General features: G+C 59.0%; 7 protein-coding genes across 7 annotated transcripts; 3 read left to right on the top strand and 4 right to left on the bottom strand.

Moving 5' to 3' along the window:
* Nucleotides 1–675: 675 nt before the first annotated feature.
* SPRG_20676 (hypothetical protein) lies at nt 676–3678 on the top strand (the record flags this gene model as incomplete). The annotated part of the gene is made up of 1 exon (XM_012348389.1): nt 676–3678. One exon carries the CDS (start codon nt 676–678, stop codon nt 3676–3678), a length of 3003 nt encoding a protein of 1000 aa, XP_012203779.1.
* Nucleotides 3679–4159: 481 nt separating this feature from the next.
* Nucleotides 4160–4513, bottom strand: SPRG_20675 (hypothetical protein; the record flags this gene model as incomplete). The annotated part of the gene is made up of 1 exon (XM_012348388.1): nt 4160–4513. The coding sequence occupies one exon, from the start codon at nt 4511–4513 to the stop codon at nt 4160–4162; it is 354 nt and encodes a 117-aa protein (XP_012203778.1).
* Nucleotides 4514–5627: 1114 nt separating this feature from the next.
* On the top strand, nt 5628–7141 carry SPRG_22229 (hypothetical protein; the record flags this gene model as incomplete). Its single annotated transcript, XM_012348406.1, has 2 exons — nt 5628–5710; nt 5818–7141. 2 exons carry the CDS (start codon nt 5628–5630, stop codon nt 7139–7141), a joined length of 1407 nt encoding a protein of 468 aa, XP_012203796.1.
* A 304-nt stretch (nt 7142–7445) lies between these two features.
* On the bottom strand, nt 7446–8354 carry SPRG_20674 (hypothetical protein; the record flags this gene model as incomplete). The annotated part of the gene is made up of 2 exons (XM_012348387.1): nt 7446–7544; nt 7572–8354. The coding sequence occupies 2 exons, from the start codon at nt 8352–8354 to the stop codon at nt 7446–7448; spliced, it is 882 nt and encodes a 293-aa protein (XP_012203777.1).
* A 547-nt stretch (nt 8355–8901) lies between these two features.
* On the top strand, nt 8902–10126 carry SPRG_20673 (hypothetical protein; the record flags this gene model as incomplete). Its single annotated transcript, XM_012348386.1, has 3 exons — nt 8902–9032; nt 9081–9320; nt 9376–10126. 3 exons carry the CDS (start codon nt 8902–8904, stop codon nt 10124–10126), a joined length of 1122 nt encoding a protein of 373 aa, XP_012203776.1.
* Nucleotides 10127–10670: 544 nt separating this feature from the next.
* On the bottom strand, nt 10671–12155 carry SPRG_20672 (hypothetical protein; the record flags this gene model as incomplete). The annotated part of the gene is made up of 5 exons (XM_012348385.1): nt 10671–11163; nt 11219–11290; nt 11338–11474; nt 11515–12015; nt 12072–12155. The coding sequence occupies 5 exons, from the start codon at nt 12153–12155 to the stop codon at nt 10671–10673; spliced, it is 1287 nt and encodes a 428-aa protein (XP_012203775.1).
* Nucleotides 12156–16842: 4687 nt separating this feature from the next.
* SPRG_20671 (hypothetical protein) lies at nt 16843–17544 on the bottom strand (the record flags this gene model as incomplete). Its single annotated transcript, XM_012348384.1, has 2 exons — nt 16843–17382; nt 17440–17544. The coding sequence occupies 2 exons, from the start codon at nt 17542–17544 to the stop codon at nt 16843–16845; spliced, it is 645 nt and encodes a 214-aa protein (XP_012203774.1).
* Nucleotides 17545–18136: the final 592 nt, after the last annotated feature.

Below are 18136 nucleotides of genomic sequence, written 5' to 3'. Positions count from 1 at the left end.
GGTAGTGTCAGTCAAACAACTAACCCGCCTCGCCCACCACAGGCATGGCGGACACCAACACGGTTGTTGCCCCCAAGTAGTTCGGTCTTGATTGAGGAAATTGGATTTTTGGTACATGGACTGCTCTCGACGAGGATGGATGCGACCGTGCGCTTCGTAACCCGCCAAGATTTTGGGTGCTGACAATCACATTCCTGCACCCTCGTGCGAGCCGGCGACCCGACCTCCATCGAAAGTGGCCTCGAAGCAAGTACCGGTCCTTGTGACACCGCAGCGACACAGTGGTGGCTATCGGTTACCACTGGGTGCCCAAATCCATATATGCACAGGGCTGCAGTAAGTGCTGCTACGGCAGCCTAGTAGCCGTTTGGAGCCAAAATTCGCCACGTTGGCGGAGAGTGGAGCAGGAAGCAGTGGCACAAAAGGTGACCGTCGCGATGGTGCAACCAACCACGTCCTTGCGACGGTGTGCCAACCGGTAACGTTGCGTGCGGCTGACGAAATTGCGTGTTTTTAAAGGCGCATCCTTGCAACCCTTCGTGTCGGTGGGTACGACGAGCTGCCAGCATCGAGGTTCAGGTCGAGGTTGGCGGTTCGGTCTGAGATCTGAGTTGCGATCTTCTTTCGGCCGTTATCCGGATACACCATCCATCATCCGGTTTTGTGCACTCCCAAATGCAGTCCAAGCTCGACAACGTCGTCGCGCTGCTCCGGTCGGTGGCCGCCACCGACGGCCTCCTCATCCATGGCGTCGACCTGCGCCTCTGCATCGATGGCGTGCCGGACGCTGCCGCCTCGGACGTCGGCGCCATCTTGGCCGTCTACCCCACCGGCGTGCTGCCCACGGACAAGTTCAAGTTCCGCTCCGACATGTACTACGAGGCGTACGAGAAAGAGGACATGCGCAGAGCCGTGAACGCTGCGCTCAAGCCGTCCGGTCCCTTCCACGTCGTGCTCTCGCACATTGCGATCGAGCGCGCCGACGTCACGCCACCGACGACGCCGCTGGCGCGTGCGGAGGGGTCGTTTGCCACGCTGCTGGTGGTCCACTCGTCCAGCGTGGCAGGGGGCGGCGACGTGGCCGCGACGCTCGACACCGTAACTACAACGAGCACGCTCGAGGCGACGAGCTACTTTGCCTACTACAACGACTGCACCGTTGCGAAGACGCCGATCACGCGTGGCACACGCGTCATGCTTGTCTTCGATCTCGTCTACAACGACCCGACGCAATTGCACCGGAGTCGCCCGATGAGCCTCGCGGCGCAGTACGCCGAGCTGCAGGCGCTCATGACGCCGACACGCCAAGCCCATTCGCTCTATGCCGTGCCGCTGTGCGACCACTACGACGACGACGATGGCCTCGACTTTGACGAGCTCCCGGTCCGCGACATGCAACTCATCGAGCGTCTCTTGGCGGCCGACTGCGTCGACGTGGCGCTTGTATTTGCCAAGGAGCCCGAGCCAGCGCCGGGTCGCCACCGCACCGATAGCAACAACAACAACAACAGCGACTTTTCGGCCCACGACCGCGATGCAATCCTCAACCTCTTGGAGGGCCACGGGCTCCACGGCGCAGGGCTCTTCGGCGACGAACATGACGACGATGAGGACGACGAGAGCGACGGCGAGGACGAGGACGACGACGACGACGACAGCGAGGACGGTAACGACGACGACGACGACGACGCCATCGCGGACGACGACATGTCGAACGACGATGACATTGATGACCCGAACGATGACGGCGACGAGGACGAAGACGATGAGGACGGCGACAGTGAAGACGACGACGAAGACCCCCTCGCGGCCATGTACGACGATGCCCGGCCCCAGCACATCATCGAGTACGTTTTTCCGCCATCGTCGCCTACGCTTCCAAAAGTCTTTCACGACATGCTCCTCCACAAGCCTGTATTGCGTCGCCTCAAGCGCACGGCGCCGCTGGGCGTGTTCATCTCGCCCAGCGCGCCGACGCCGCTGATTGTGTTTTGGCCCGTCCACCACCGGCTCCGCTTGCTCGGCTTTCGCGCGGCCCTCGCGCAGCTCGGCGCGCTCGTGTCGGGCACTTCCAAGGACCTCTACGGCTACGCCTCGGTGCTGGCGTTCGCGAACGCCGTCGTCGACATGGTCGGTCGCGCCGCGGACGTCGGGCTGCTCCACGACAACCGCAACATGCCTGACGTCGTCGCGCTCGGTCGACTGCTCCTTCGCTTTGGCAACGTGCAACTTCTTCAAAACGTTGTCGGGCACGCGATGGACCTCGTGGATTTCACATTTGCAGGCGACGCCCTCCGCGCGCTTATCGTCGATATGATCCAAAGCGTGGGCTGGGAGCCGTTGTATTTGTCGCTGCAGATGCTCTTGTCCAAGCCGTCGGCCGAGCTCAAGGACCTCGTCTCGGGCGCGGCGCTCATCACGTCGCTGCTGCCGATCGCACAGCCGTTCATGTACGAGTGCATCCAAGGCTGCTACTTTACGCTGCTCGCCCAGCTCGTCCAGCTCCAAGAAGATGACTGCCTCGGCGACGACGAGGTCGATCTGCTGGTGGACCTTCTTCGCATCGAGACCCATGTCGCATCCGACTTGGTCACATCCGACGGGGCCGGCGCCTTTCTCGGCGACCGCCTCCCCGTCGGGATTCTTCAAACGATCGCGTCGTTTGCCAAGCCCGTGGAGCTCTCCACGCTCGTGACAACGATCCTTCCGACGACGTTTGATCCGATCGATGCCATTGCCGCGGCTGTCGTGCGCCTTCAAGACGAGCTGCCCGCAGCGGCGTTGCAGCCGTACTTGACGCTGGTGGAAACGACGGTCGCGTCGACGCTTGGCCGCAAAAAGTCCACCAACGAGCACGATCCGAGCGCATGGGCGTATTGTTTGGCACTCCTCGTCGACACGGCGTCGTTTCCGTCGGCGCTGCAGCAATTCGTGGACGTCGCCGCCCCCTCGATCGTGCTCTCGACGCTCCAGAGCTTTCTCACGCACTCTTCCGTGCCTCCATCGACCGCGACGGCGATGGCCGATAATATTGTGCGCGCCGTGGCCACGGTCTGTGAGCTACCATTTGATGCTACGCCGTACGACCCGGAAGCCCTGCACGACGCGATCGTCGATGCATGGAACGCTCTCGATAAGCTCGGGCACGGCAGTTCCCACGGCCCAGCGATTGTGGACGCAGTACTTGCTTTCTGGGCCACGGTACCCCACGAGAAGCGCATGACCGTGGCCATGGACGTCGTGGCCAAGTGGTTTCTCAAGGCCACGTCCCGCGATGTGATGCGGCCCGTGGTCGTCGCCGTCGTGCCGGTGCTAGATGGTTTTGTGGCCACGCTGCCACGCCCGCGTCCGCCGTCGTGGGCGCTCACGTCGTTCAACTTGCCCTGCGCGTGTGCGCAGTGCAGTTCGGTGCTCGCCTTTGCGAGAGACCCGAGCCAAGGCATCTTCCAGATCCCAGACGGCCACACGTGCCTTCATTTCCACGGCCTTATCGAGCGCCGCGACCCGTTTCAAGACATTGAGGTCCGGTATCCCATGAACGGCGGCCTCGCGCTCTACAAGGACAAGGCGCAGGCCGTGCGCGACTACAAGGAAGCCCACGACGTGCTACAGGCCATGCACGCGATGCTGCCACCCACGACCAATCGCCCGGCCAAGCGTCAACGCCGCAACCAGTAGGGATACGAAAATTAAATTTGATTTTATGGACGTGGTCGTGGAGTGTTGTGACCATCGGTATTGGTATGCTGTGTAGTAATTAGGGTTCTCCACGGTTCGGCTCGGCTCGGTTCGGCTTGGAGCCGGCTCGAAAAATGGAACCAGAACCGGTGGCCTCTGGAGCTGGACCGAACCGAGCCGAACCGTGGAGAACCGTGGAGCCGAAGGATCCCGAGTTGAAAGTGTTCAGAGACTCAAAACTTGTATTCGCTAGTCAACCCCGGTACTTTATTCGCTCTTAAAATCGCAATCAAGGTAGTACTGGATGACGGGGTTTTCTTTGGCCATCTCCAAGAGGTCCACGCGCGACTTTACGTCGTCGAGTGCTTGTAGGTACCGGTAGTCGGCTGGGAGCGGGAAGTCCAACGCCTTCGCAAGCTGCAGCCACGACTGTGCGCACATTTGCGCCTTGAACATGTTGTCGCCAAGGTTGTCTCGTCCTTCAAAGACGCGCTTTGCCGCAGAGTTGGCTCGCTCGCTCGGCACCGACGTGGCCGGGATTGAGAGGTAGTCCATAGCTCACCAACGAGCGGAGGCCGAGCGAGGCGACGTGCACCAACGGGAGAACCTCTGAGACGACGTACGTGGCGATGGCCGAGTCATACTTGAGCTTCGCCGCCAAAGGGAGGTGGTCGGTGATGGACCTCTGGGTCGCCACCGATGACGGAGCGACCGTGTCCTGCGTGATGCCATGGAAGACCCTCAAGTGCTTGGCGAGGGTGCCCGTGGACGTGGACGCCGCAAACGTTGTTGGACACTTCTTGCAGCCGCGCTTCTCGTCAGGAAGGAGGTTCATGTAGTCCAGAGTCCATGACTTCTTCGCCGCCTTGGCCTTCCCCGACTTGGCCGCTGCTGGGCACGGTTTGGTTCCACGATCTCGACCTCCTCGTCCGACATTTCGAGAATGATTACTAATATTACCAAAGGTACGTTTAATCTTGTAGTATGTATGCTACGGTGGTTGCCGATCATAAATGACTGGAGCCACCGTTCCATCGGCTCGAACCGTGGAGAACCCTAGTAGTAATACTTGTACGATGGTCTCTCTCCATGTACGAGGTCTTTTTTGTACTCCTTATGAAGGCGTGAGAGAATGCTCGTACCCTCCCAACCTCCGCATCAGTCGCCACGGGCGAGCCTTCTGTGCGTCTGCGGTTAGGGTTGAACGAACGACACGTTTTCTGTATTTGCTCTTTGATGCCTTGTGTGCACTCGACGCGTTCTTGATTCTATTTCCCAGCGCTGCCGCGACATGTGCGCAACGTACGGCTCGGATTCGGGTCCACTTGGGGTTGATGCACCGACACTTGCAGCCAAGCTTACGACCATCCATCCACACCTTGGATCTTCGTTTTGATGCGTCGCATGCTATCTCGTCCATCATGGCTACCTTGCCGACGCGACCAAAGCTCCAGAAACTCGACCAGTGTGTCCTCTTTGGTCATGGAGGATTCCGAAAACAGGTCGCGTACCGGGGTGGTACGGGTAAGCTGGCAGGGAAAAATACACTTTTTTGTGTTGTCCATAAACGCAAAACGTTAACTAGGTATAACATCGTGACGACTGCGCGTTGGCCCGCACTAAAATCAACGCTCGACCTTGGCTGCAGACTTTTGTCAGGTCAAACTGTGGTCGTCGCTTGCTTCGCGCGCTTCTGCAGTCGCACCTAACGGGAGCATTGCGAGGATAGCAGTCAAGTGCGGTGTTGGTTGTAGTTGAAGTCAAAATACTTTGATTTACTATCCTGTCATGGGTTGTGACCGCACTTAAGAGGACTGTCATGTACGCACTTACATGAAATACGCGATTTGATTGGCTTCAACCAATGATACGCAGCATCATTGGTCGATAAAACTCGATATATAGCCAATGGCTTGGCCGGATGGAGACACACCAGCAAAAGGCAAGCGATGACATGGCTGCAGCCGCCGATCGTCCTGCAGGTGGTCCACTGCTTGGACGAGGCCATTGACGTGCTGGCCTTCTTCACGCTGTGCCTGCCGACGGCCGCGACGAGGCCCTCGACGCGCTCAGGACGCTCCTCGCACAAGACGACAGCGCCCTCCTATGGCCGACAACGCGAGTGTACTTCTTGGCTAGGAAGGACGAAGCGACAGCGATCAAGGCATTTCCATTGTTCCGCAAGCTGCAGATCGGCGATAAGGCTGGGATCGTCGACTTTTGCCAGCGCGTGCGGCTTTTGCCATCGACCGCCATCCGCGCCGAAATCGTGTACAGCTGGTGGGGCTGCCAATTCGTCGATCTCGAATACGAGCTTGATACGTGGGCATCGAGCGTTGTCGAGCTTACCGTCTCCGCCGCGTACAAATTGGGGTACGCCCCGCTGCTGTATGACCTCAGCCTTTGTCCGCGGCTCGAGACGCTCATGATCAACTGGAGCGAAGTCATCGATGAGGAGCAGGTGGACGAGATCCTATCGGCCATCGGCGACTCCAACACGCGCGTCGCCCATTTGCGCATCTATTCGCGCTTCCCTTTGTTCATTTTCGACATGCAATACTGCACGGGCCTCTTGGCGTGGATCGCGAGACCATCGTCGCGGCGACTCCGGCTCGATGGCTTGAGCTTTTCGGCGGACGCCGCCAAGGCTTTGGCCCAAGCACTGCTCGCATCCACAACGTTGCACACGATCAAGCTCTGGGACTCATCCAACCTCGGAAGCGAGTTTGTCGATCGCTTGTCTCGACCGCTACCGCGCCAACTGCGCAACTTGACGCTGATGCTCGGGGAAGACTGGGACGATGTGGAGACTCTCGCCGCCAAGCTTGCGTGCTCGAATGTCGACCGCTTGAATCTTGATTTTACCGAATACCGCGACGTGACGCGTGTCCTTGCTGTCCTGCCGCCAACTTTGAGGACGCTCAAGCTTTCCGGTGTCGTGATCACGAGCTTTCCGCTGCTGCCCGCGCTCCGATACCTCCAACTGGTCTATGCGGAGATGACAAACGACGCTATCACCGGCGTTGCTGCGTTGCTTGGCGCCTCGACAAATCTTGCCAAACTCGATTTGGTTCACTCGCATTTGCCTGCCGACCAGCTCGAAGCCCTCTTCATGGCGCTGCCCCGCTGGCTGAGTCGCCAGAAAAGAATGTGCATCGTGCGCCTCTCATTGACGAATACGACGGCCATGCTGCTTGCAACCGCCATGGGGCAGACGCGCAATACGCAGCCTGTGCAGCTGGAGGTCCGCGGCGACGACGACTCGCTGCATCTTCCAGCGCGTCTGAGTCTCTTGACCGCTCTTGGCGCCACGTCGCAGATGCGCATGGAGTTGGAGAGCACCCATGCGCAGCCCAACGACCTCGAGGCGATACAAACGCACTGCAAGGCGCACCGCATCGCGTACTCGCTCGGCTACTTCCTCTCGCCATGCCGCTTGCCATGGACGCTGCCGGTCGCCTAGTGGCTTGCACGTCCATCGTGTATAAGGCATCACGAATTGTCTTTTTGTTGTCGGGGAATCACTTGTCACATAGCACGATCGAAAATACATTGTCAGTGGCATGTTGGACAATCGAGGACCGTCGTGGCAGCACGGGAACTGGCGCCGACGTCAAGCTCACAATGGTAGAAGAGCGCTCCGTCGCTCGTTTGCTCGCTCGCTCGTTTGCTCGCTCGCTCGTTTGCTCGTTTGCTTTGACGTGGACGAACGAACGACAAATTTACTTTGTTTTCTCGAGTGCAATAGATAGCACAAGGAGGTGACGCTACTCGTCGTCGTCGTCGTCGTCGTCGATACCTTGAAAGGTGATGGCATAGCGCAGCTGGACTTGAGTCTCGCGGTACACAACGTACGTGTCATGACGCTGCAGCAACGGCGTCTCTTGGCGCACGAGTGGACCGTGGGCCATCGAGAGGCCGTCAACGATGCACCGCGACGACGCCGGCGTCCATGCACCGGGCACCCGCACCGCGTCATAACCGTCGGGCGCCGACTGCCACTGCGGCGTCGGGCCGTCAACGATCGTGTGCACCGCCCCCAGAGCCGCTTGGACGACAAAGACGCAGCCGACGCCGACGCCGTCGCCCATGTGTGTCATCGCATCTTCCATCGAGTTGCTCAAGTACACGCCGCGTCCATAGCGCAGGTGGCGGCCGTCGGATGTCGCATCGATGCGCAGGCCCTGGGCGAGTATGGCGGAGGCCGCACTGCCCCGCGCCCCGTAAAAAAGCAGCTGGTGGTTCCCAATCGTCTTGTCCACTGCGGTGGGCTGGATAGCCCAGACGTGCTTGGTGCGCACGCCAGCGTAGATCCCTCGGGTTGACCGCGCACACTCGAGGAGACGTTGGCAGCCCGCGTTGGTCCGTGATGAGAGCAGCTGCAGCTGTCCATAGAGGCGCTTCGTCGAGGCGAGCGACTGCGTCAGGCACAGGCTGTGGAGTAGTGCGACGGCGTCGTGCAGCGGCTCGAGCGGTAAGAGGCAGCTCGGGACAGGCGCGGTCGCATCGCACGGCGCCAGACACGGCAAGACGCCGTAGAAGGCCAGCGCATAGGCGCGCAGCTCGATCGTTGTAAGCGCCTTGCCCAAGGCAATGGCGTGCGTCCACTGCACAAGCGCGTGGCGGGCGGCTGCGATCGCGTCGAGGCGAACCGAAAGCGACGCAGGCAAGCCCATTGCCCGCAGCTCCAGCTGCGCGACTGCAGGGTCCAGCAGCTGCGAGAGCCACTGAGTCGTGGGATCCGCCGTCTGTCGCTTGGGTGCAGGGCGGCGGCGGTCGGGCATGGGGGCGGCGCGCTTCCGGGTCATTTCCTGGATTGCTTCTCGGATGCACAACGGCTGCTAATGACCGTCATTGGGAGGTTCCAGACCAGCACTCACACATTTCGAAGAAAACATTAGAAAGCATTAGATACCATCCACGACGCTGCAATTGCAACAAGTATACCTGCATGCACTTGTTGGTCCGTAGCAGCGCACGGTGACTTCAGTTGCATCATGTGCCTTTGTGACATTGGGTGTAAATGCAGATGTGCTGGTATCCCTTGCGTAGACCCGACTTGGACATTGTGGTTCCATTGAAATACAGTGCTCGAAAAGACCACATTAGAATGCAATATATAATCGGCGTTTGATTGGTGCAAAAGACAGAAACTCTCGGATTTAATTCGCCGTTGCGAGCTCAACAGTGCATACAACGATCAAGTCACAGACCGGGAGGAGCATGAGCGCCAGCACGACGACCCACTCTGGCCGCCGAGGACCGCGCTTGACAACGCCCGAAGGCGTCAACGTCTGCCTCTTCTGCCGCAACCCCAAGCGCCACAAGCCCTTCTGCCCGCAGCAGCCCCGCCCGTACGTTGTCCTCGGTGCCTGCCCGGTCTGACCTCGTGGTCCTTGCAGGCAGCGGCAGAGCATCTATGCCGAATCACCACCGCGCGCGCGGCCCGCGCCATGGGAGCCAGCGCTCGCACCGCACGATCCGTTCAACGCCGTCGACGTGCGCCCGCCCCGCCGCCCTCACGCGCCGGCAACAGACCACGTGGCTGGCACCGACGACACGGCGCCGCCGCCCGTGGCCGCTTTCACGCCCGAGACCACACTGCCCGAGACCACGGTCGCGCTCGCATTGCCCGCGCTCTCGTACACGCTCGCATGCGACGACAACGTGTGTCTCACAGATGTGGCCTTTGTGTAGGCTGCAGCAGCGTGCCAGTGCATCGACCTTTGTCGCGCGCATCTGGGCCGAGCGCGAAGCGACCTTGCCGCGTTTGTACTGTCTGCGTCCGCGTGGCGGTCTCGACCGCGTGCAGTGGCCCAGCTGGAAGTACACGATGCCAGACCCGCTCTTGATCCACCCGACGCGGTCGTCGGACCCGGACGTTGCGCAGTTTGGCGGCACGGACGTGCTTGTATGGTGTCCGTTTACCTTCTTTCCGCACATCATCGACCTCACGACGTTGAGCTGCCCGGCGTGCGGCGCCACCGCCTGCATCTCGTCGGATGGGTGGTCGAAAGACTTTGCCTCGGTCGTCGCCAATGATGGCCAGCGCGCGCTCATGCGAAGCCGTCGCCTCCGCCACATCAAGTGCCCGCGCGCCAAGACGGACACGTGCTTTTCGAGCCTCGACGAGCACCTCTTGGCGCATTGGTACCCGGACGTGTTGCGGCGCCTCCTGCCGACGCAGGCGGACCACGCGAACCCGACCGAGCCGCCGCCGCCGATGGCCATCAATGTCGACGCCGCTGTCGAAGCGGTGCCAGAGGCAGTGACCAAGCGACCACGCGAGCTACTGCCGTGCCCCCACTGCGGTAGTGCGACGCGCTTCCACCGCTCGGCCGAGTCCAAGAAGTGTGAGCTCTACCAGTTTTTCAAGCAGCACAAGTTTTCAAAAAACGATTTTGAGAAGGCCATTGTTGCCTTTCGTCAGCGCCCGATCCACGTGTAGTGCACTGTATGTGGTAGCATCCCTGGTATCATTATTCTGTCGGGAATAAAGCCCTCTTCCCATGTTATGTCGGTACCCTTAACCTTAGGGGTAGGGTAGCAAAGCCTCGACACTGCACCTGCCGTTGTTTGTGGACTTCCTCAATCAAGACCGAACTAGGAAGGGCTTGTCGTGAAGAAGAGAGATGTCGGTCGACAGCTCTTGGATCAGCCGGTGGAGACGGGTGTGGCATCACGTAGACATGGATTTGGCGTGGAAACTGCGCCGCGAAGGAGCTCGTGGTGCGCTTGCTTTCCCCAGCTCCATGGGCTTGACGAGCTACCGCGCTCCGAGGGCCTCCTTGTGTCATTTTTCATTGCATACGACTACATACCATATCTGCAGACCCAAGCAGTCGTTGCCCCTGCATTTTGTGCAGCTGGATTCTGAGGCTCACACGCACACCGTGTCCTGTAGCTCTCTCGGCAGAAGAATTAGGGCGCGCAGCGGATCGAGTCCGCACTCTGCATTTCTAGTCGCTAGATGTAGGTATCGAGATGGCGAACTAGAGCTTGGGCGAGGGCGGCCGGGTGCGAACGGCTTCTAAGAACGCGACGACGGTATCGCCGTACGCGAGGGCCCGGGGCGACGTAAAGATGTTGAACGCGTGCTGCGCCGCCGGAACCTTGATAAAGACGTCGGGGATCCGGGGTCGATCCGCCGCCGACTCGGCGCGCAGGGTTTGGAGCGCGTCGTAAAACTCTTTCGAGTCTTCGAAGGGGACGACCGAGTCGAATTCGCCGTGGACGAGCAGAAACGGCGGCACCGGGGAGGTACGGTCGAGGACGTACTGCAGTGACGACGCCGCTTTGAAAAATACTTCGGTCGACGGGCGCAGCTTCTTTTGCATGAGCATGACCTCAATGTACTGTCGGAAGCCGTCGGCGTTGTCCCGCTTTCGAAAGTGCCCATGACGATCGAGGACGTCATGGATCCCGTAGGCATCAATGCACGCCGCGACAGACGTATCAACGCCTTCAAAGCCTGGCTGGAACCGCCTAGACAAAAGTAGTATCGATGCCAACCATTCATGGACGTGTCGCATAGTCTTACGTTTCGCCCGAGGTCACGGCCACCAAGGCGGCAAGATGACCGCCAGCCGACTCGCCACCGACCACAATCGTACTAGAAGCACACAACCATCAACAAAAACGGAGCGAACCCTCGACTACCTCGCATCTAAATCGAGCTCGGTCGTCGTGCGCAGATATGCAATCGCGCGCTTGCAATCAATGAGGTTGGTGGGAAAGCCAGCAAACGGCGCGAGGCGGTAGTCAATCGAGCAAAAGAGCCAGCCTTTCGAGCACACCTAATCGAGGATAAGATCTTGCAGCCGCGACACGATAGACCTGGTGCAGGAGCGCTTGCGGTGCGTACGACCGGTTGCCAACGAGCCAGCCACCGCCGTGAATGAAGAGGAAGACGGGCGGCTTGGGGCCGCAGCGTTTGTGTTTGAACACGTCCATCTGCATTGCCCGCGACACGCGCTTGCCGACATGTGCATAGGTCTTGGTGCCAAGGCACTCGACGCCAGGGTACATGCCCTTGAGTGCAAGCTTCATGGGGAGTGGGCTCCAGATGAGGAGCCATTGCCACGCCGAGCGCGCGCCAATGGCTGTCGCGGCGGCCGTGGGCGACAGCAGCTGCTTGCGGATGCACGCCTCTTGGAAGGCGTGCTTGGCCGCCGCGTTGCTGCGAAAAAGCTGCACGAGCCGAAAGAGGACGTACGCGTGGAGGAGCTGGACCCAGCGCTGTGACGTGCGGCGGTAGTAGAGCAGCAAACTGTGCAGCAGTAAAAAGAGGTGCGGAAGCTCGCCGGGCACCATGGAGATGAAGAAGGACACCATCGACTAGCGCACCATGGTACGTATCAGGATGGACGACGCAAGGACAAGAAAGGGCGTACCTGGAGGCGCGGGAACCGGTACTGCGCGCGCTGCGTGAGCCAGCCGAGCGTCGCGGCGTACGCCGCTAAGAGTCCGTCGCTCATCTTGCTTTATGGCAAAGTGCAAAGTGGATTGGCCAATGAAAAACAGCTGGTGCGGCGTGGTCGAGGTTCAACGCGGTGCCGAAAGAAGGCGCGTGTCTAATAGTGCTGGCTGCCCTTTCCAGCAGTTTCACGCTAGTATCGCTGCAAACGATAAGCGACGCAGGGCGGAGCCTCATCAAGGTCAAGGTTGCTTACGAACCAAGGGAATAAATTCCCTTGTTACCAACGATGCATTGATTGTCGTACCGACGGGCGAGTTTCCGCGACCGTGATCCGCCTTGAAATCGGCCTGCTTAGCTAATACAACTGAGATCAAAATTTGATCTTAGTAGCCAACGATGCCGACAGTCTCTCGGCATCGCTGGCTACGTGGTGTTAGGTTGGACGCGCAGCACAGCGATCTTGAAATGGACCTTGCTGTTAACTTTACGTGAGTCGGTGGCCCTGGGTTATATTATTGGCGAACGACGAGACGCCGCCAGACGCGTATCGACCCAACGTGAAAAGCGACCTTCTCGTTGCAGTATAGACTCGCAGGTTGCGCGGTACATGTTCATCCGGTGACTTGGGTTCTTGTGGAGCGGTCCCGCAGGATGGTGGGACTTGAAGTGGCGTCGTGGGTTGAGGTTTGTGACCAGAGGGTTGTGACGTCAGATTGCGTGCGATTGGATTGGTCGAATTTCAAGTCTTCTTTCTGCCAATCACATCGCACACAAATGCAATTCGTGCGTGGCGACAGCAAATTCCAAATGGAAAAACCAATTTGTAGCTATTATTGGCGAATTCCATGAGGTTGATCATACTTACCTGACTAGGGTTGGACCGTGCTCACACAGGCGGTTCACCTAGGCCGGAGCAGGCCTTCATGCACTCCGGTGCTGTAATGGCCTAGGAGTGCCTTCGGGTTCCTCCATAGTGCAATTTTTGCCAGCGGGGGTGTGCGCGTGCGCCACCCCCACCCCTTCTCCTTCACACCACATCTCTACTTTTCACACTTTTCTTTACAAAGTTGTTATGATGGACTTGTCACTCACTATTATACATGCTACGTTGGTGGAGAGAGGGAGACGGATGAATTTGGTTTGTGGTATTTTGGCGAGTGGCTGTGATACCTTGGTCTCACCGAGGAATAGACTTTTCACTGGAAAGTCTGTACTCGATCTCGGAAATTGAGACAGAGCCCATAGTAATTTTAATCGACACTTGGGGTGGCATGTCGCTGGACCCATTAAAAGACCACGTAGTCATAACTTGGGACGTCTGTCGTTGTACTACTGTGCTACTGTACATTCCTAGAGAAGAACTCTTGTTATACAAAGCGAACGGAGTCAATAACCTCATCGACGCATATCACGTCGCGTTTGTACGGATACTCTATCCGTAATGTATCAACTCGATTCATTCCACTTGATAAAACGTGATACGACGTGATAGAATCGTACGCCGCCGGACACCCGCGTCCATTCTTCAACGTACCGCCAAACGATCATGTCGACGCAAATGCTCGAGTTGGCGCACGCCGTCAACGCCGCACACTGCACGCGGTCCTCGTCTCCACTGCCGATTGCACCGCGACTTAGCATCAAGGGCATCGACGGCGAGCTCTCGTTTCCACTCTCCGAGGTGCAGTTGGCGGCGCTCGCGGCGCACTACCCGTCCGAGCCCCTGCGCATTCCGTCGTGCGACATTTCCTTTGTCGGTGCAAGCGCACTTGAGCTCGTGGACGGCGCACTGCGCAAGCTGCAGCTCTCGGTACTGCATCCGTGGGGAAATTTCCGGAGTACTTCGTTCAGCGATCTCGTCATCGACCGCAGCGGGTCTGCGCTCGCATGGACACGCGACGTCGATCCCGAAAATCTCACGTTCGGTACCATGGTACGTGCTCTTCCGTCCACCGCGCAGGGTGGCGCCGTCACCATCACATGCGACGGCGATCGGTCGACGACGTATGAGACGGTTGACGACTGCCTCGTGAGCTTCTACTCGGCCTGCGACGTGTCGGTGGCGCCAATTGCGTCCGGCTACCGCGCCGCGCTTGTGTACCGTCTGCACCACTCTTCGTACCACCATGCGTGCGATGTCCCGGGCCTCACCAAGTCGATGAAGCCACTGCCAACGCCGACACTCGCCAGCATGCGTGCTGCCGCAGCCGACGCCGCGGCCATGACTCACGTTGCCATGCCGCTGTACGTGTCGAGCCACACGTCGACGTTGGAGACGTTGACAAAGCGAGAACAGGCGGTGGTGGCGTATCTTGTGGCCACTGACGCCGTCGACGTCGCGCTCGTCCGGGACGGATCGCCCACCACGTTCCATCCGGCGTGCAACATCCCCACGGTGGTGCAAGAGGCCTGCAAGCACTCTTATGCAATGCGACAGTTCATTCCAGAACGAAACGAAGTCGTCGAGTTGAGTTTCACGCATGCCTCGCGCCAGGCCAAGCGGCAGCCCAAGCCGAAACGCGCGTATCTCGCCTTTTGGCCCAAGGCGCACCGCGTGTACTTTGTCGGTCTTCGCCGTACACTTAATGTGCTGGTCGCCTACACTGCAGAAACGAGCACCGACTTGCTTGGTCTGCCATCGCTTCGAGCCGTCGCGACCGCGGTCGTTCTGCTTTGGAGCCGCGCCGTCGCGCCACGAACCAATGGCACAGCCAAGCGCTTCATGTACCGACTGTCCGTCACAAACGCGTTGTGGCGTGATACGGGTTTGGTGCTGCTGCACCATCTTCGCGACATTACGCTCACGCTGGCCTTTCTCTCAACCCTCACCGCAGAGCTGTTTTGGCCCACTCCGGACGAGGTGGGCGATTGGTTTGCCGACGTTGTCGACATACTCGGCCTCCGCGCGGTCTGGCCTCGATTCTTGCGCCAGATGGACGCGGGTGCCGTCGGCGACGATGCAATGTACATGCGCTTACTAGCGACGTTTCTCTGGAACTCAAAGCTTCGACCTGCGTGGCCACGCGGCACATGGCCACACGCCGTGGAGCTCCTCCACGACGGGCTGCACCGGCTGCTCGCGCGCTGCGGTACGGCGACGATCGACCATGCGGCCGAGTACCTTGTCCATGCGCTGCCGCTACTCTCGTGCATCGACGCGCAAGGCGGCGACCCCACGATTGGCCGCGTTCTCGCCACGCGGTTGCCCGCACCGGTGCTGGAGATCGTCGACAGTTTTGTGCACCCAACAAGATCGTTTCTGGACATTGTGGCAGCCAATCCAAGCTTGTCCAAGGCCCTCCCGGCGGCGCTCCATACATTGCGCAACTCATCCCTGTCCTTTTCATTGCAGCCGTACATCGACTTGGCCGTCGACGTTTTTCGATCACCGCCGAGTGGCTGCACTGCCGACGACGACGCGGCGCTCATGGTGCTCACCACCGGGACGCCACCATTCGATTGGCTGTTTGAGCGGAACGCAGCGTCATTCGAGGCGCGTCATTGGGCCACGGCCCTCTCGTCGCCAAAGTTGAACTTGACGCTGGACCAAGCCACGCATGTACTGGCCGTCGCCTTCGATGGCCTACCGCGGAGCTTGCCTTTGACCGAGCTCTCGGACGAGACGAGCTTGAGTGATTGCGCCATCCATGCGACCAGTGCTCTGCGCATCTGCTACTACTTGAAGGACTTTGCGGCGCTCGAGACCGTTGTCCAGCGCGTGTACGACCAGCAAGCCAAGCACACGTCGCCGATCACATTCACGATGGACATGCTCATGCCTCTCCATGCAGCATGCGTCGAGATGGGCTGCCATGCGCTTGCTGTCGACTTTGCCGCGCGCTGCTTTCGGGATCTGAAGGCGTACTTCAAAGCAGCCATGCGCGGACCGCCGCTGCCACAACTGACATGGTGGTGTCGATGCCATACGTGTGGCACATTTCTTGGCTTCATGGAAAATGCGAGAACGAACCGATCCTGGCACCCGACGACGGGCTCGACGTTCGGGCACGCGTGCGAGTACTTTTTGACGTACGTACGCGCCGGGCACATGGGTCGGTATCCAACGCGGCATGGCGCACCCGTCATTTCGCACGAAACGGAACCAGGGTACAGGTCGCGGATGAAATTCCCGTTCGTGCTCGACTACATGGCTTCAGACAGTCGCATCGACGCGGTGCATGATGCGCTCGTCGACTTGAAAGAAACACTGTTGTTTTCACCAATGGCCCTTCGGGGGTGTTGAGTGCTCGCTAGTATATCGATACCCTTGCTAATACATGTGCTTTGGCGTACATAATTCCCTAGAACAGTCAATTGATGCGAAAGTTATCCTAGTTTACTCGTTACTTGATGTACGTGAAAGATCGGTGTGGATACCAACAACGCACCAGAGCGTGCCACGTCATGCGAGAGGCCGCGGAGGCGTTACAGTTTCAAATATTCCAGGAACAAATTTATGTCCACCGCGCTCCGTGCTGTGAACGGTTGTGGAGCGGGCCTAGATAGATAGATAGATAGATAGATAGATAGATAGATAGATAGATAGATAGATAGATAGATAGATAGATAGATAGATAGATAGATAGATAGATAGATAGATAGATAGATAGATAGATAGATAGAGATCCACTGCATTGATGCACACACCAGGACTGTAGCAACGTCAGATCAAGTTAAGATCAATAAGAACGTAAACTGAAGCGATAAAATGTGTTCCTATGCAATACTAGTACGAAGTCGGTTTCTTAGTTTTGCAAAGGCGCTGCGAGCGAGCGCTCGAGGCGTGCCTTGGCGTCGTGCATCTTCGTGACGAGGTCCGTTGGGTTGTTGACCAAACTTGGCGTGTGTTTATGGACCAATTCCCAGCACAGATCTTGGGCGTGCGACGGGTACCAATGGAACGCGGTGCCGGCTTCCATTCTTTGTGTGAGGTACTTGCACCCGCGCGTCACAAACCACTCGGTCCTTGGCTCTGGGTCTCTCGCAAACGTCTTGAGCTTTGTGCAAGTGCGGCAGTCGCAGGGCCACGCCGCCATCGTTGATGTCTCGCGGGTCGACATTAAGGCGAGACGCGCCGCGAGTACGGGCACGCTTCGCATCGCAAGGTCCATCGCCAGCGACGCAAGGTCCGAGTCCACAAACGCATCGTGAAGCGGCACAAACACGTCCATGATGAACGTGACCTGGTCCATGTGCATCGCTTGCTGCGTGAAGAGCCGGTCGAGTAGGTTGGCCAAGGCGTCGTCGGCGCGTACGTAGTGGCAGATCCAAATGGCATCCTGCACCTGGGTCGCGAGCGTCTTCAGGCAGGTGGCGTCCGTCTGCACTCGGAGTGCGAAGACCTCCTTGACCGCAGCAAGGACCTGCAGCGTCAACCGCGCTGCGAGCGACGGCGCGAGGTGCGTCATGGGTGCCGCGAGCACATCCACCCAAATGTTCAAGTCCATTTCTTGACGCACGCCCGCATCCACGGCCGCTTCAAAGGACGGGGTACCGGCCGAAACTTTGAGCAGCGCGCCGAGTCCGAGGGTTTTGCAGTCACGCGTCGTGGCGTAGTAGGCGATCGCGACGTCAATGTACGGCTGCAATTGCAGCGCCAGTGGTACGTTCCGAAGCGCCCATAGCGTTTCGGGCACTTGTTGCAGCAACAGCTCGGTGCGGTGCACGGCTTTCAAGAGAGAGCAGTCGTGTGGGTCAAAGCGCGCAATGATGTCCACAATGGGCGCCGGAAGCCGCTGCTCCAAGACACCGCCGACGACGCTGTCGGTGCGTTCGGTCGCCAAGCACGACGTGATGCGCAGTGCCCCTTGGAGGAATACGTCGTGGTTTGGGAGAAGCTTCTCGTACCAATCACGTCCTTGGTCGTTTTGCCGACGCAGTAGCAAGTTGAGCACGGCCTTGAGGAACTCGGTCGCGTGGCGCTGGCGCAGGCGCAAGCGGTTCTCGTCGACGAGCCCGCGAAGCAAGTGTATGAATTTGGCATCCTCCGATGTATCGGTGACGTACACCACTTGCAAGACGAGGGGCAGCAGTGCTGCC

This window comes from Saprolegnia parasitica (genome assembly GCF_000151545.1).
Source record: "Saprolegnia parasitica CBS 223.65 unplaced genomic scaffold supercont2.43, whole genome shotgun sequence".
Taxonomy (NCBI): Eukaryota; Oomycota; class Saprolegniomycetes; order Saprolegniales; family Saprolegniaceae; genus Saprolegnia; species Saprolegnia parasitica.
This window is presented reverse-complemented; position numbering and strand designations above follow the sequence as displayed.